The 18,504-nt window shown below is 41.3% G+C and overlaps 1 protein-coding gene across 1 annotated transcript; it reads right to left on the minus strand.

Annotated features, from left to right (window-relative positions):
• Positions 1-1,219: 1,219 nt before the first annotated feature.
• LOC133973937 (apolipoprotein B-100-like) lies at positions 1,220-16,052 on the minus strand. The gene is made up of 27 exons (XM_062412007.1): positions 15,998-16,052; positions 15,601-15,713; positions 15,364-15,509; positions 14,749-14,896; positions 14,476-14,628; positions 14,268-14,392; positions 14,073-14,158; positions 13,538-13,982; positions 13,303-13,417; positions 13,077-13,223; positions 12,780-12,991; positions 12,466-12,661; positions 12,207-12,386; positions 11,892-12,095; positions 11,644-11,811; positions 11,348-11,553; positions 10,835-11,017; positions 10,619-10,749; positions 10,313-10,523; positions 10,067-10,239; positions 9,740-9,900; positions 9,538-9,647; positions 9,074-9,447; positions 2,909-8,941; positions 2,700-2,811; positions 2,345-2,531; positions 1,220-2,256 (listed from the first exon to the last, which is right to left on the minus strand). The coding sequence occupies exons 1-27, from the start codon at positions 16,050-16,052 to the stop codon at positions 1,276-1,278; spliced, it is 11,355 nt and encodes a 3,784-aa protein (XP_062267991.1). The 3' UTR covers positions 1,220-1,275.
• Positions 16,053-18,504: the final 2,452 nt, after the last annotated feature.

The following is an 18,504-nucleotide window of genomic DNA, read 5'->3' on the forward strand; positions in this document are numbered from 1 at the left end:
GTTGTTGTAAGTGAATTCATCAGGGTGCTAAAAAAATCATTGCATGACTATTTAGAGAAATGTGTATCCGAGCCGTTGCACATTTAGAGAATACTTGTTCTTGCCTTAATCATTGAAAAGAGAAAAACTTTTGTTCACACTGTAAAACCAGTGGAAATATGAGAGAGCTGCAATGTTGTCAGTAAGTGAAGGACCCACATACTGTAACTTGCTTTCATCATGCATGCTGGGAGTGATTGTTTTTATTGCCGGCAATTTAAAAAAAGGGCTTGGTGACATAAGTAATACCACTTGTTTTTTCCTAAGAATACTTTTGGGCATACAAACAGCTTGGAACTGTCTGAATAGAGTGTAATCAGAATCTTTACTTTATAGTGCCCACTAATTTAATAAGTGCAGAGCGCAGCAGTCAGAAAACAATGCATCTCTCATTCAGCTGGTATCTACTGGTATCTCCAGGAACTGCTTGATAACATGTTCCAGTGCTGTTAAAGAAAAACATTAATAGGTCAAAGGTTGCAGGCTCAATCCGGAGTTTCAGCTCAGACAAGTCTATACAAGTCTTGTTTTCATTATCATCTGGACCGCGTTGAAGGAATTAATAACTTGCTGCCATCTTCAGACAACAGATGCTCGTGGGAATAGTTCAGCACAAACAACAAGAGCATCAGCTGAATGTACCAGAGATCCAGTTAGTTTCATTCATTAGTATCAGGCTCATTTTGAGTTTCTTGTTTAAATTACATTTTGATCATTGAATTAATCTGGAATACATTGTTTTTGTAAGTACCATAGACTCTGGAACTGTTCAGTTATGTAGTATGCAGGGCTAAATCTATTAATACAAATTCCTGTCTATTTTTAGTTGAACATGTTCACTCTGGGGAAAAATGAATTTATCAGCAGCATAATAGTTTTCGAGGCAAATGTTCTTGTGACCCCCCCTGGTTGCTGGATGACATTACACTTGTTTGTCCATAAGCTTGAATGAAAGACAGCTGTACATGACTTTTGAGTTCATAGATTTTATTTTACACAATCATCAAAATAAACATAGAACGATTTGACATGCAAGACAAAACAGGTTATTATGTGCTGCCGTCACGTGTAATACCATTAGGGTACGATCATTCTATTTTCAAACAAAACGGAACAAGACATTATTTCTAGAGTTGTATTTGCTGTATTTGCTTAAAGTAAAATAAGTGTTCAACACGTCCACCTGTATGTTTAGATAATCTGGAGTAGCATTTCAAACATTTAGCCAGACTGGAATCAAAGACTAATTGAAAGCCTTGAACCCTTAACTTTTACGTACATCTTGTACTGAGCAGGAGCATCCTGAACATAATCAGTAACAGTGGATTTAAACTGATTCACTGCAGATATTAAAATATCCAGAAAGTTATCAACCATGCTTTTTATCGACTCAGTGTTCACAGATGTGTTCGCGTACTCGGTGATGGTTTTCATTAACGTCACATATTTCTCATAGAGAGGATTAATGTAGACAGCAATGGAATCAAGGCTGTCCGACGTTAGGCTGTTGTCAACAAAGTCCTGAGCTTTGACAACAACATTTTTCAGGGTGTCTCCCAGTTTTTCCAGGACAATGTCGATATTCTGTGGGTGCTTCAAAAGATCCAGAATAGGATTAGACATCGACTTCATTCTGTCCCTCATCTGCTCAAGTATTTTGGCTCCAGCCATGACATCCCGCAGGGGCATAGTGACCTGAATTTTACTGATCATGCCAATCATGACATCAGAAGCGTATTCTGCATTAACAGCAACACGGTGAATTGCCCTCTCTAGCATAGAAGTAATTTTGTCATTCAGGTAGTTGAGCACTTCAATGACAGTGGTTACCCTGTCCGACCCAGGCAGTTGGACCCGGGTCTCTCTCAAGAACCTGATGGTTGCGTCCAAATACATCTGCATGGTCTTCTGGTACTGAGCAACAGTGTTCCTAAAGAGAATAGACACCTGGCTCATATGTGGGGCGTGGTTTCCGATGTTGTGGGCTTCCTCAGTGTAGAAAATAATATTATTCTTCAACTGAGCAGCATAACTGAACAGCTGGTATTTCTCAGCAAAGTTAGACAAACAAGAAGTGATGGCGGGAAGTTTTTCCTGCACAACCCTGATCATAATGCTTGGGGCATCCATGTTGAGGGACAGCTTGAGATTCATTTTTTCAGCATCCTTGATTGAAGCTCTGATGGTGAGAAGTTCAACGTCCTTCCCAGGTTCAGACTGTTTAACACAAGAAAACAAAAACAGATGTAAAATCAACGTGTATTTGTCTGAACGCAAATAGATAAAAGCAATATCAGGTCCTTACAGCATAGCGACCATAAAACCTGGCGTTCATCTGGGATGGGACTCTGCCATGGAACACAAGACCCAAGAGGCCTGTAGATGGAATAGAAATTGTGGCACTGGATCCATCTTTGAGAAGAGCCAAGCGCAAGTTCACATCAGTGAAGGCAGCGCTGGTAATGTCCACATCTAGTATGAAATGGGAGTCACTGTAGAGACAAACAGGAATGTGTCACTTCTCTCTTTCATCACATTTGCCTTGGATATCATTTTCTTTGAATAATTGTAAAAACAAATATGTATGAGCTAGAGGAAGTAGATAAATTACAATTGTAAAAAAGAATGTATAAACACAAAATGCTTGTTTAAACAATTACCTCATTGTCTGGGAAAAAACATTTTGAAGGTTCACTGTCAGGTCGGTATGGGTGAAAAGACACTTTCCATTCAGACTTAGGCCAGCTTTTTCAAAGGTTATGGTAATGGAAGCTGATGAAGAACAATTATTTAAGTTAAACCTTATAACAATAATTTCTCTAAAGGAAAAACTGCATAAATGTAATTTATTCAATGAAAAATAACTTACAATCCAGGTCGTATTCCAAGAAGACAATCACAGAGGTGGCAGAGGACTTAAAGGTGACTTTGAAGACTGGAGCATTGCCCTCGACTTCGGCTGCCAGGTTTGTGCTGTACAATGGACTGATGAACTTGGTGTTGGTAGAGATCTTCTGCTTGTCAGCTGTTACTTCAGCAACAGTTTTCTCAAAGATGGTCAGCTCACCCAGACTGCTGGGCTGAGAAATATCAATCTCAATATCGGCAATCAAGGAAGACCCTGGTGCAAAGTCAATGGTTGCCTGGGCACTGTGCTTCCCATGTGTGTTGAGACTGAACAGGTCTGCCTCATTGTTGCTAGTATACTTCAGCACTGCATACACTCGGCTCAGGGAGGCTTCAACGGCAAGATTTTCATTTACATCCAGGCCAAAGAGTTTGTCGGTGCCATAGTTTAGTTTGGCATCAGTGATAATCTTGGATGTGGAGCGAAGGCCATCATCATTCAGGTACAGATTGAACTCATTATCAAGGATTCCCACAATTAAAACATCCTCGTGCACTGTTCCATCCATGTTTGCTCTGGTGGATGACTCGATGGAAAGATACTCAAAAGCTCCTTCCAGCTTCAGACTGTGGTCAACCTCTGCTTTTCCAACTGCCTTGATCATGGGGATGTTGAAATCAGCCTTCACCCTCAAGGTGGAGACAGCGTTTGCTCTGGTTTTGGTGTATGCAGCCATATTTTGGTTTGCCTCCAGATTGAAAATGGGCAGGGAAATCTTTGCAATAGTAGCCACAGAGATTTCAGTTTCATAAGTCTCCGTACTCACAGTAATGGAGCTGTCATGAGTGCCTTCAATGTGACGATGTTCAAGGGACAGGGAGTTGGCCAACTTGAGTCCTCTCTTGGTGGTCAGACTGGTGGTGCCATCGAGTTTGGCTTTTAGAACCTCAAACTCAGAGATTGTGGTAGCTCCCAGACGGAAGACAAAGTCATCTTCAGAATACAATCCAGAATTGACATTCAGATTGATAATGTCAGACTTGAAGGACAGCTGTGTGATCAAGTTACCCACTGAGGGAATGTAGATTAGACCCATCATATCGATCAAGGGGTCTACTTGGCTTTTTTGGTAAACAATCTTGCCATTGAAATCAATTTTCTGCTCAGTGGTAGTTAGAATGTTTTTCAGTCCAGTTTGTCCATACAAGTCTAGATCGCTAATTGCTGGGGTATGGAAGTCAACAAATGGAATATCCATCTCAGGAATACTGATGGGCCTAGTCAGAAAAGCAACGTCTGCTTCCCCTTCTACAGCAGTAAGAACAGCTAACTCCCTCTCATTGTTCTCCATAGAGAAGTTCCAGAACAATTTGTGCTGATTAAGACGGGCCAGAGCCACAGTGTTCATATGTTGTTTGTCAGGCCTGAAGGTCGCTGAGTAATCATTCTGCAGATCGATCTTGGCAGTAAGAGCATCATTTAAACTGAGCTGCGTGTTTCCGTTATTCTGAAAGATAAACACAACCTCCCTGGTACCAATGACAACATCGATGACATTGTTGAAAGATCCACTGACAAAACCAGTTAGATCTGTAGTCTGAGTAGCCTTCAGTTCAAGCTTCTTGTCATGAATATTGGCATTTACTGATCCAACCAAAATGCTCTTTTTTATCGTGGAGCCTTCTACTTCAGAATGAAAATCAGACTTGAAATAGCTGAACATGAGAAAGTCAACATTCATGGTCTGTTTCATCTTCAGAAGGAATGTATCTGTGTCACTACTTAAGGTGAGCACGAGCGTACTTGGATTGATTGTAACCTGCAGATCACTCTTATGAGTGTTGTCGTGAGAGTTCAAGGTGGTAGTACCCTGGTTTCCAACAGTTACTGTCACTGATGTACCTTCTTGACGGGCCACACATTTTTGTGTAACAGATGTCTCACTCGTGAGGTCGATGATAGGGAGGCTGAGAACATGTTTATAGGATGTGTCAGTACTGGCTGATAAACCACCCTTGGTGGCTAAGTAAGCTTCGTTTAAAAGCTCAGCATTGTAATGTGCTGTGGTGGCCTTTACTGTGGTTTTGGCTGATGCCTGGGCTGAGAAGTCAGAAAATGTTACAGATGCATGATGGTCCACTGCAAGAAAAGCATGAGTGAATTTAAGGGTCTCAGCAGCAATCAGCTGATGGTCCTTGGGAACAACAATGCGAGCAGTGGAATCCAGGTTGAAGTTAAGGATTTCAAAACTGAGTGATGTCCCTTGGGAAGTCACAAAGGCTGTAAGCTGAGGAGTCTCATTTATGTCAAGAGATGTTTGAACCTCAGCAGCACTCCTAATGGAGTAGATGGGGGTATTCACTTTTATCTCATAACTCAGTTTACCAAAGCCTGGAATTGTGATGTCACTGGGAATTAATGGCAGCTTACTTGTCGGGAATTGGAGAGTTTTTATAAGTTTGTCTGCTGGCAAAACAGGCAGAATAGGAAAGGAGAACTCAGGTAAAGTGATCACAGGGAGTGAATATTCAGAAATGCTAGGAAGGTAGTTCATATTCAGGTCTCCAATAAAAGCATCAACATCAAACATTGTCATCTCAAAATTCAGAATGAAATCGATCAAGGTAATGAGCCTCTGTTTTATGTCATTCATTGAGATGGTGGTCGCTTGCACGGTATGCAACCCCAAGATGGTGAACTCTGGGATGTTCAGCTCTGTTGGGATTTCAAACTGGTGAAGATCACTCATGGTGAATGTCTTGGAAGGCACGACAAGATCAGTGAGAGGAATTCTGAAGGATGCTATGTTTAGCTGGGCTTTCTTCAGTTCTGTAATGAGCCCATCGACGATTTGCAAAAGCTCACTGACAATCTTTTGGTCAGGTGCCATCTTCTTAAAGATCTCAACCATATTGGTGAACATCTCAGTGGCAAAGATTAGGAGGTCAGTATAGCACTTACTTGCCAACTGCAGATAAGAAGCAATTTCAGCATTGACATCCATGTTTGCAATTCTCTGTTTTATAACTTCTGCAAATACCTTCAGATTATCAAGAACAACCTGGTCAATGACAGCTTGAGCAGCTTTCACACTTTCTGAAATATTGATTTCTCTCAGTTGTTCCACAGAGCCTCTGAGAGACGATAAGACAAAATTGGCTAAATCGGTTGTTGCCTCAAGCTTCTGGGGGATTTCAAGAGACCTGAGCAGATCATTCACATGAGATGTGTACTTGGCAATAATTTGATTGACATAATCAACAAAGTCATTATAATTAAATGACTTCAGGTTCTCCTCAATAATAAGGAGGTAGTCTTTTAACTGGATAATTATATCCTGTATCTCAGATGATTTTAAATAGTTGATAGAATCCTCGAAGTTTTGCATAAATTTGGAAGGTATATCTGCATCCTTAACTATCTTGAATACAGCTCTGATGGATTCCACAATTTTGCTCTGCTCGATGAGCTCCATAGCTTGTTCCAAAGCAACTTGAACCTTTTTGTCTACCTCAAACTTTAAAGTCAACTCTCTCACCTTGGCATAGAAGTCGTTGATCTTGGCTATGATATCAAGGTCCTGAATCGTTTGCCTTATATAATCTGTTATATCACTGAGAATCTCTGAGGGAAACTGACTAATGAGTTCCTCAATGTGAGCTCTGAAGTCCACATATTCATATGTAATGTAACCTTTCAATTCAGCAACAAAGTTTTGCAAGTCAAAGGTCTCAACCTTTTGCTTAATCTCTGACATGATTGTCTGTAGCTTAGCCTGGATTTTATACTTGGCATCAATGTCAAGCAGGAAGGCAATGCTGCTGCCCTTCAGTTTTTCCAAGTTAAACTGCTGGACCATCTCTCTTACGGTGTCAATCATATACACAACCAGGGCCTTGATGTCATATTCCTCGTTAAAGGCATTCAGATGTTGCTGGATACTCTGAGCGAGTGTTTCAGGGAGACTGCCACTAAGAAGTTCTTCCATCATACCAACAAAGTGTTGGATGTAAACAGTGAGATCAGCAAGACATTTTTCAAAGGTAACCTTCAGGTTACTTAAAGAAGCTTCCACATCATCCATGGAAATTGCATATTCTTGGGTAAGATCAGTGAAATACTGCTTAAGCTGGTTTACCTTGCCTTCAATATTCAATTTGGAAACAAAGTCACTTACATGCTGGGGAAGAGCCTCAAGTTTAGCCTTTATCTCCTCGTTGTTGATGCAGTCATGCAGTGTCTCAGCAACATACACGATGAAGCCTTTCATACTTTCCAAGAGGGCAGGGAGATTGTTAAAAAGAGGGATCTGAATGATATGACTGTCTGTGTTCTTGTCGTACTTGAGGAAGCCAGAGACGGTGAATTCCTGGTTGTCTGCAGAATCTATGTTGATGAGGTTGGTGAGGATTGTGCCAGAGACTTCAATTCCAGTTCTCTCAGGGGTATTGTACACACTCATGTCCTGATTGAAGACATGCTCATTCATTTTAGATTTCATTCTAAAACTGGTCTTTTGCTCTTGGAGGGACATTACAGTGTCCATGTTGTTGTCAATTATAGTCTGGAGGGAAAAATTGTTTCCTAGCTCCTGAGTTATTGATGCTCTGCAATCATGTGAACTAGCCAAAGCCAGAGGTTGAGCTTTCAGGAGGAACTTGCCATAGAGCTGAGCACTGTGCTTTCCATATGCGTTGATGTCTCCATCAGCGTTGACGACAGCATCAAGGTTGAAATCAAAAGGAACAACGCTGCAGCGGATGATGTGATCAAAGCGCATTGGCTGTGAGTTGAAACGGGCATCGTTGGAGAGCCTGGCAGCAAGACCAACAACTTCCAGCTCAGTGTTCTGGTTCATGTGGGTTCCAAAGAGCTTTCCAGTGGTGCTACACTTTGCATTTGCAGTCATATCATCATACATCACCTGATAGATGTGCTTGATCTCTTCCTCACCATAGATAGCTTTCAGGCTTCCGGTCAGGTCCATCTTGTACAACTCTGCCTGCAGCTGAGCCTCATTAATGAAGTTGGTAGCCAGAAGTCTCAGGTTGTTATTAACATTTGCAGAAGCGGTGTAGGGTTTCATGTTGATGAGGATATCATGAGTGTAAGAGGCATACTCGCTTGCTGTGGCCTCAGCCTTTGAGGTGAAGTCTAGGCTAGAAAGAGTAATTAGGAGAGTGTTTGCATTGTCAACCTTGACATCACTCATTGCAGCCTTGTTGTTAATAGATAAAGTAGCTCTGGAAGCATCAAGCTCAGCATTGAAGCTGTTTTCTAGGGACAGGGAGCTCTGCAGGGTGGTTGTTCCACTTGTGGTCAAACCGTCCTTGTTCATCTTCAGAACAGCCTTGTGAATAGCCTCATTCTCAAGAAGTTTCAAGGTGGCATCGCTGTTTACAGCCAGACCATTGACATCAAGAGTGGCAGTCAGCAGATAGTAAACAAGGTTTTCAGTCTGGTCGGCATTTGTCTCCATCCTAATGACGACTTCATCTGCACCAGCTGAGACTTCAGCCTGGTTGCGGATCTTCATGCCGAGAGCAAGGACAATGGCATCACCTTTCAATGACAGCTTGCTTTCTTTGAAGGAGAGCTCACCAACATGTGTCAAGAGGTTTTCAAAGGCATTGGTGTTAGACACAAGAGAGAATTCACCATTGGCAAGGGATGCTGCTATTGTGTTCTGAGCATTGATAACCATGGAGTCAACCTGGACGGTAGAATCAAGCTTTGCTTCTTGCCTGAATGGGAAGATGGTGAATGACTGGGTGGAGATGGTTTTGCCGTACATGGGTCCAGCCTTGAACATCACATCAAATTTGCTATCAGCAGAGATTTCCTCAGTGTTGAATCCAGTCATGCCTGTGTGCTCTAGTGCAACATTGAGACCAAATGGACTTGTGGCTTCAATCTTGCTGCATGATTTCAAATAGATTTTGTCAGTGAAGGTTGCGTCTTCAGTTACGCTAACACTGGCTTCAATGAATTTATGGACCAAGGAGCTTTTCAATTGAGCATTAATGGAATCAGTGGTCATCAAAATTCCTGAGCCTAAATAAAAGAAAAAAGAAGAAACAATGCATAGTGTGATTCATTAGCTAATATACACTTTGAGAAATAGAAATATGCCCAATAAAGTGTATCTTGGATGTAACAAATTGATAAATATTTGCTCAGAATTACCTTCAATCTTTATTGACAGGACGTCAATTGGGGAACTTCCTTTCACGTCAAACTTTGCTGAGTAGCTTGGTGTTTCTACAACATCTTTGCCAGCAGAAAATGAGGCCTCTGCATCATAAAGGTTGCTTCTCATCAGAGTTGAGACCTCAGCTTTGCCGAAAAGAGGAATAACCAGAGTAAGACTCTCAGGGACAACAAGGTCTGGGATTGGAATCGCCATGGAGACTATCTCGAGACCCAACTGGGGTAGAGATACACTCGGGGTTGTTAAAACCGTTGGGAAATGAAGCTCTTCTGTCGACTTTCCTCCGAGAGGGAGAGGGATAGCAAAGGTGAAGCGCTCATTGTTGAAGTAGTACGAAGCCTTTGCCTCACTGTTAACAGGACAAAAGTTAAATGAATTAACGTTCTGAAAAGAATACATCTCGGATATCAGTATTTACCATTAAAGTTTCCACACTTACGTGTTCAGGAACAATGTGTCCGGCAGGGAGATCACAGGCATTTCAGGAACTCTGAAATTCTGAATGTAAGGGATGTCCACACCATACTTTTCCATTTGGCTGTTTGCGGCCTAAAAAAAATAAGTTTTTCAGGTCCTCTTCACTTTTCTTTTTGACAAAGAAACTTTTCTTTAAGAAATAATTTCTGAATCAAGACTCATACCTCCCTAAATGTCTTGAAGATGTGACGGACTCTCATGTCTGTCAGTCCCACTTGTGCGTCAAGCAGCTGGTTGCCATACTTCTCAAACAAGTCAGCATTTTGCAAGACAGTGGTTTCAGCGTTTACGTCTGATGTGAATGCAACTTCAATCTTGCCGGCATCTACAACAGAACACATAAATTCAATATACATCATTTTCTACTGATTCTTGTCTTATGTTGCAATGTTTGATGTAACCCAGATTTATATCCTTCTGTCTAAGAAGTAACAATGGAATAAAATGTTATTGTAATAGAGATATAACGATAAAAGGGTAAGTTAAATTACCATATGTCAGTGCAATTTTCTGCTCAGTGGTGGCGTCCATTACTTTGATTTCACTCTTAAGCTCCAGCTCCAATTCTTCACCATGCTTCATGTGAGCTGTGACAGTGGCATCAGCATTGAGTGAGGGGACAAGCAGCTGGACTTGCAGCATTGCTTCCTGCATGGCCGTCAGACTGATATGTGTACCAGTTGGTTAGTGTCAGTTCAATGTGAAGAGTGACATTCATTTTATGGTTGATTTCTTACTTGGCACGGCCAACCAGGGAGAGCTGAGGAATGTTCTTGTTTACAAAGTCCAGAGAGATTTGATGAGTTCCTTTGCCCTTGGTGTTTCCATCGACAACACCCAGCCTGAGTCCAGCCTCTACATCGTAGTCAGGGATCTGTAGGTCAGCTGTGACGACATTTCTCCTTCTGTTGTACTTCAGCATTGCTACGGCCTCAGTAGGCTCTGCACCTGTTGTTGGAGAACCAAGAGAGTAATTTTTAGCTTGTGGGCCACTTCAATCATGGAAGGATTTGATTATATTTTCCACATGTACTGCAACTTACCTTCAGCCCTCACAATGAGCTTCACAGAGTCAACCTTCTGCCTGCCCTCTTCTCCCTCCCTGAGGAGCTCGTAGGCAACAGTGGCTGTGTACTCAGTGACTGCGCCAGTAGGGTGGAGCTCCACAGCAAATCTATGATGGTTCATTTCATATTTTTCTGGTTAGACATAAATAAAAGAGATTATTATTTGTCGGTGATTCAGTAAATGTTGCTCACTTGCTGTCTCCAGTGAAAGGGAAGTAGGGGGTTGTCTCTTGAGAGGAAGCATCAATGTACTGCAGAGCGGTGCAGTATTTCATTCCAGCAAAGAAAGGAGTGCACTCATTCACATCAACCTTGTCCATCACTGTTGGGGGGATGGTCATCACCTCTGATCCAGTCACGGCCACCAGGGTGTTTCTATGTGGGGAAGTTAAAAAGAATGTGAGCATAAGTTTGATGTCTATGTTTTTAGTCTGAAAAACATGTATTTGCTCACACACTGAGCCCAACAAGATTAATCACAAAGTGTGGCTGTAGAGGGTGATGTTGCTCAGTAAAAGTTACATTATGTAATTTACAATAACAGTTATAAAGCCTTGCTTTACAACAAAAAATGAACTGTGTAAAGTCCTTCTAGCACTTGGTGGTTATGAAATCTAGATTTCTTCCAAAGTTGGATTTACTTAAAAACAAGACACAATCTTGTCATATATATGATCATGGCCAAGAACCTCTTCTACTGCTTACGTCATTTTGATGAGCTTTGTAGGATTCACTGGTGCGGGGATGGTCAGTTTGAGTCCCTCATGTCCCATTGAGATCTTGGCACTGAGTCCACTCTCGTGGAAAATGCTGGTGTGCATCTCTAATCCAGAGTTAACATATTCAGGGATGTGGGATCCAACCTGAGTTACAAACTCAATGCCAGCAGAGGGCATGAATGCAACTTCATTCTGTGTGGAAACAGGAGAAACATGAATTGTTGTGTTGATGCTTTGAAATAACCGTAAAGTTGGCTGTGAAACACATATCTGGATAATTACCATGTCACGACCAATGTGAAGTCCACCCTTGATACCAGGAGTGAAGGTACCAGAAAGTGCAACCCTCAGAGGCACACCAGTTAGAGTGGGCAGGAAGAATTCATTGTCCATGAAGATGTAGTGGGCAAAGATTGTATTGTCAGCCTTGGTCATCAAAGCCTTCATTAGCTGTGGCAGGAAAAAACACAGATGGAATACTACTAAAAATTTCTATCATTTAAAAAAAGAAAATAACTTGTTTTCCTTACATCACCAGGGAACATCTTCATCATGCTGTCGATCATCATTGTAGCAGAGTAGGCCATCGCCTGAATTTCCTTGGTGTTCAGATATCCCAGCTCATTTCCCAGAAGTTTCATGTAAACCATGGCCTCAGGAGACTGAGCAGACTTCAGTTCTCCCACCAGTTTGTTCAGGTTGCTTCCGATCTCCCTCATCAGGTTCAGGGAAGCCTGTGCATGTAGAAGTTCTTACTGTTTTTATTTCGGACATTTATAAAAATACAGTTTCAGAATTACTTTTAAGATACCATTAACACATGCAAAACAGATGTCTCACTTTACCTGTCTCTTCATTCTGTCCTTCTTTAGATTTGGCAGCATGTTTAAGAGATTCTCACTGACTCTCAATGGCATGTTGTCAGAGACAAAGTACATTATTTTCATGGCAGTGTCAGGAAAGAATCCATTCTCTCCAAACAGGGCTTCAGCAGTTGGCTCAAATCCTTTGCTCTCCATTCCAATCTGTGAAGATTATAAATTAATTACACCTACTAACCCAACGAAACTCATCTTTATATGTCTCATGGCACAACATGTTTACCTCCATCATGTCCATTTCATATCCAAAGGCCTTGAGAGTCATATCAAGCATGACTTCCTTAGGCAGATAGCCGGTACCCTCAAAGATCATGTTTCCCTCCACAGATCCCAACTTATAGTTGCGAGAGAACTTGGTGGGGTCCATAGTGGCTCCAATCTCATTACCCTGCAGGGCATCACCGATCATATGTCTCAGTCTGTTGGAAATCAAGAAAGATATTGCTGTCAACCACTTTGTGGTGATTTTATTCAAATTGAGACAACTTTGTGTAGTTAGTGGCAGCAATTAAGAACTTTTATGAACTTTTAACCCACTCTTTAGTCTCAGGCTCAGTTGTGGATAAGATGTTAGTAATGTGGGAGATGACAAAGCTCTTGACTTGTTGGTCTTGTTCAAGGGGCAGAGCATCCGCAAGCTGAGCCAGTTCACTTGGCTGGGGGTTCTTCATAAGTACCAGATACGCAGCCACACGCTTTTGCATGGGGCTGGTACCGTCCAGAACGACCTGCATGAGAATCTCTCTACCCTGTGACAAAAAGAAATCAATAAAACCAGTATCAGTAATGTACAAATAATAATTCTAATAAACCGAATTAATCAATTTGTCTTGCCTCCTCAGGGACGGGAATTAGTCTGAACGTTTGTATGGCAGCCTGCTGCACAGCCAGAGAAGCCTCAGGCTGGTTCACACACTGCATCACAGCCGCTCTCAGTGCAGGACTAGCAGGGGACATAGCTGGAGCCATATTTCCAATAACCTATAATCAAAGGACATGTGAACTTTTTGCTCATTGGTGTTGGTCATTTTAATTTTAATCAGTCTAGTATGTTACCCACTCTCAATAACATGAAAGTGGTCTCCTGGTCACCGGAGCAGTCGCCCAGCTGAGAAGCCATGAACTCAGCCACAGAGTAAATCTCAGGGATCAGATTTCCCTCAGCCTTGTAGTACCTGTTGAAGAGAGAATATGAAACTATTTTATTTTTAAAGACGTTGGTTATTTTACATACAGGATTTAGTAAATAGTTGCTCGAATATTATTCAGCATGAAAGTGCATTAACATCACTCACCTCTTTACGATATTGCTCAGGGCATACAGGATTGGCTTGCTGGTCTTGTATTTGGCCATCTCGAGCATGTCATTGATCAGGAGGGCAGAGGGATTGGACACGAGTCCCAGAGCAAACACAGCAGCATCAACCTCGACCGCAGAGCTGTCGAAGGTCCTGAGGATCTGCATGATGCCACTGCTGCACTCAGGGGTTCCACACTGGGCCAGAACCTGGTAGGTCAGGACTCGGGATACTTCAAGAGCCTCTGGAATGGCGGGACTCAGGGTCTCGGCCTTCATTCCACGGACCATGGTGACAAGCTTGTGGAAAAGGTGGGCTCTCCTCTCACCCTCGGCCTCGGGCAGATTGGTCAGTTCTCTTAGGAGGTTCAGACCTGCATCTTTATCCTGGATAGCACTCTTCTCCTGGACAGCTTCCATGTGAAGACCTTTGACAATGCCACCTGTTATACAGAAGGAAACGGTTATTATTAATTATTCACACATTTAGTATATTGAAATAAAAAAGAAGAAAGTGCAAAAAAATTGTTTACTGTGGTCGAAAACTCGTTCGTTGTGAGGAGAAACCTGAACCAGAGTCAGTTCTTGCTTTCCAACGTTAGTAACTCCATATTCTCCCCTGTGGAGATGAAATGCATTGATTAAAGGATTGTAGATACCTCGGGTTATACTTATCAGTACATGTACTTACATGAGTAGTTCAGAGTGATCCATAAAGATTGACTTACTTGTGTGAGAAGGGAATGAGAATGTGGTTCTCAGTGCAGGACCCAGAGGTCATGTGTTTCTTCTCACTGTCAAAGTTGTAATTACATGTCTGGGAGCTTCTGACCAACTGAGCAAGAGGGTATTGCTGAAAGACAGAAAAAGTATTGTCAGCAAAAAAAGTTATCTTTTCAAAATCAAACCCTCTCATGTGTCGCTGAAGTATCTTACCATGCCAGAGATAAGTGCCAGAGGACTGGTGTGATCTCTCATTGGGACAAATTTGTCACAAGTGGACAGATCCCTAGTGAGGCTAATGCCAGTTGTGCTGTCCTCTGTAGAGGTGATGGAGGAATCTGTCTTGCACATGCCGTGGATAGTGGGCTAAAATGGGTGAGTACAGAGATGTTATATTATTTTCTGATCTTACATTAGGGTTTGAGAAGGTGTTTATTATTTTTAATGTAGGTTTACATTTGAAGGGTACACTAGTAAGAGACATACCATTTTCTTGTTCTTATCTTCTTCAACCAGAGGAACAGCTAGGGCAGAGATAATGCCTCTCTTGACATTCAGAATGGTTGTTGTCTCACCATCTTCAGGATACACTCTCACATCATATACACCCTCAACCACAACCTTCAAAGGATATCTAAGTGAAAGAAACTCAAGGTTTACTCTTGAAAGTTCAGCAAATGTTTTTTTCTGCATAATTGGTGTAACACTTAAAGGTCTAGTGTGTAAGATTTAGGTGAAAGGGGATCTATTGGCAGAAATTGAACATCAAATAATCCTTGTGATGTTTTCACCAGCGTTTTTAATCTAAATTATACAAATTGTTGTTTTCTTTATCCGAGAATGAGCCTTTATGTTCAAATACTTTATATTTATATGTGGAGCATGTCCTCTCCACCGAGGCTGCCATGTTTTTTTTTTAAGGTAGTAAACTAAACACCTTTTGAGTTTTTATGACAACTTTAGTCTATCACAGGTTCTCTTTCGTGTTTGGAAGGGGAGGGTGAGGTGAGGGCTATTCAGCTGCAACATGAAACTTCACCACTACATGTCACTAATCTCAACACACTGAACCTTTAAAGGAAAAATGTGTATGTAACATACCTCTCCATTTCAGCAGCAAAGTTGTGAGAGCTGGACGTGGGACTGAACACAGGGTTGCCCTCTGCATCCATGTCAACCACTTCACTCAAGCTACAACCGGTGGTGCGGACGATGAAACTACAAGTCTGAGGCACTTCGATTTCAACCTGTTTTAAAACATATAGTTCAGCTTTACCCTGTGTGATACAAATTAAATGAAAATGTGTGTGAGAACATTAAATGGTGAAATGTTTGTACCTTGCAAGTGGCCATAGGTCCATTTTTGAGATGTGATGCACCATTGATAGAATTCAAAGACTCAGCTTTGTACAGGTATTCATATATGTGGTAGGGTTTGTACCTCTGGTTCACTTTTAGAGAAGATATCGATTTTAATATTACAGTTCTATAAACTTACCATACAGTTTACAGTACAAAGAGATTCTTGAAAATATTGGCACAATACAATTTCTAAAAACATTGAAATCAAATTGCCATTCACTTTGCATGGTGGTTTTTAAATTAACATATCAGCATATTGAACTTACACAGGCAGGATACATGCTCCTCTTGGGCAGCTGTAAAAAATTATCAAGATAATTAGATTAAAAAAAAAGCAAAAGCAACATAATGGAAATAAAATAATAATACTTACAACTTGAGGCTAGCGTGATAAGGACAAAGGAAAGGCAGAGCTTGGAGTCCCACATGATGGGCTCGCTGCGTCTCTCTCTTTTGAGGGACTGACGCCTCAACCTCTGCAAAGGCCTTTTATACCAATGGTGGTCTGTAGAAAGAGGAGGTTGAAATTACATACAGTACTGTACCAGCTCCAAAGTCCACCCTATATGTATGTGTGGAGGGCCAAAGGCAACTGGCTTCATAAAGCTTCCCCACGAATATGATGACCAGTTTCAGAAATTGTGTTTTTATATTGAAAGGTTTGAACCTAACTTCCTAGATTATTCAACTATAGTTGGAATTGAGCAGAAGTGCACACTCCCCTTCTGACTTTGTAAAGTATAATTGTAAGAATAATTGTAAGAACAATAATAGAAGGCTCTGTCATATTAGGTCACATAAATAGGTGTGCTTGTGAGTTTCTTAAATTTTTTCTCTGTTATCCAAATGTTTTTGTTTTTCTCGATTTGAGGATTTTTCTTTCATCACTGTAAAGTTTAAGAATAGTGTAGCTTCTGTAAATTATTTTAATTTTGATTATACTTAGAATCTTTCTAATAAATCAACAAAAATTAAAGATTTAAAACATTCCCATCATTTTAATTGTTTTTTATTTTACCATGAGGTGGAGAACCATACATTACATAACACTGTTTAAATGCTCCATTAAAAGCACAGCCCAGAAAATGGGGTTGTGCCTCCTGATAAGAAGTTGTTCACCTGAGCAGGTTGTTATCAAGCATCTCGTCAAAGCAGCATTGGACTACAGTCTCTGACTGCTGTGTAGACATGTGAAGACGTGATCTTGCACACATGAATTTATCTTTCACACTCTCTGATTTCACACTCTCCCTGTTTAATGACAGACTTACATGAAGGCCACATAATTCATGGGGAAATCATCTTGAGGCGACTCTAGAGATCAGAAATACCATTAAATAACACAACCTAAATCCTAAAAACTACTGCTATAGGGAACAAAAAGGTTAGTTTCAACAGCTATTTGTTAATTTAACACATGAAGGTTTTAAAGAGTTTCTTGTAGTTCATAAATCTTTGACCCTATCACCCTCAATCATCTTACTGTGATAGATCCTTAGACTTTTCTACCATAACTCTGGTTTCTTCATAAAATACATCTGTACATCCTGTCATACTGGTTTGAAGTGGGTGGGCCACAGTTGTAGAACAGTCTGTCATGTACTTATCTACTAATCAAGATCAAGCAACAAGGGTCAGGTTAGTCAAGGATCTGAGAGTTGTTGGGTTGTTTGCTTATGTCGCAAAGATCATTCTCAGTCAAATCTGATCAGACCAGTACTGAGGTGTGTTGTGTGACTTGTGTCACAATCGCTGCTGTTAAGACAAAAGAAGATGCTTGGTGTTCCTGGGTTTGTGGTGAATCTAAGAAACCTTTACATCCTGTTGAAATGTTTATGCGTATAGTTGGATTTGTAAGTATTGATGAATTAGTTACTTAAAACCATAATGATCATTTTTGTCTGACTCTCCACTGTTAACAGATGATTATTATGATTATAGCAGATGATTATTATAACCCCCCCATCGGAGCCTACAGGTGGATGCTGGAGTGGTGGAGGGGCTGAAGCAACTGGCAGCAATACTGCAGCAGCAGTGCGAGCAAAGGGGATTATCTCTGCTTAAATACACGCTCACTAATATGTGTAAAGGATGGAAAAGGTCCTGAAAAGCCCAGTTAACTGTGTAACTCTCTAAACCTACCGTTTGCAGTAGGGGCACTTGGGGCACTGCCCCACCAGATCCAGATGGCGCAGTTGTGCAGAAAGCTCAATACATTTGTACTTTGTGGCAAAAAATATTTTATTTTATTTTATATGCAAAGTAGCGTGAATGTGTGTGTGAATAAACTTCACTCACAAGCCTTATAGTCTTGTTTTGGAGTCATTTGATTTGTGTGTGTTTCTGTCTTTGTGCTTGCTCTGTTAAACGCTTCTCTCTTGCCGTCCGTCTCTGCTCTGGGGGCAACGGCCCAAGGTTAAGACTAGTGCCATGGAAACACCAATGAGCGTAAACCACACAGGCCGAAGTTAACATTGGGAGAGTGGGCGGAGCTGGAGCACTTTAAGATGTCTCCCATGAAATCTGCCTAGCAACTCGACTCGAATAATGGGAAACGCGACTCCAGCTCCTAGCCTGTTAACTGCTCGGCTTCACCTGAGCTAACAGGCTAACAGGCTATCCCCCGTCAGTGAACACGACCTGAGTCTGTGAAGAGGTTTCACTCACATATCGGATGAATAATATGGTTTGATCTTCGGCTTGTTCTTCTGACAGAGAAGCTTAAGACATCTGCGCTCCCGTTTCTGTGGTAAGTCAAGTTTAGTATAGGCGAAATCTTTGTGTCGCACTGAGCGCTAAAGCATGTGAAATTTATTTGAAATAGGATTTTACTGTCAATGCATATGTAGTAGGCCTATAGTGAAACTCTTTGGTAAAATC

This window comes from Platichthys flesus, chromosome 18 (genome assembly GCF_949316205.1).
Source record: "Platichthys flesus chromosome 18, fPlaFle2.1, whole genome shotgun sequence".
Lineage (NCBI taxonomy): Eukaryota > Metazoa > Chordata > Actinopteri > Pleuronectiformes > Pleuronectidae > Platichthys > Platichthys flesus.

Coding starts and splice junctions, on each gene's coding strand:
- LOC133973937 (XM_062412007.1), bottom strand. CDS start 16,052: ATGTGGGACTCCAAGCTCTGCCTTTCCTTTGTCCTTATCACGCTAGCC. Junction 15,510..15,600: donor GACCTATGGCCACTTGCAAG/GTACAAACATTT, acceptor GTTTTAAAACAG/GTTGAAATCGAAGTGCCTCA. Junction 9,448..9,537: donor GACACATTGTTCCTGAACAC/GTAAGTGTGGAA, acceptor TCCTGTTAACAG/TGAGGCAAAGGCTTCGTACT.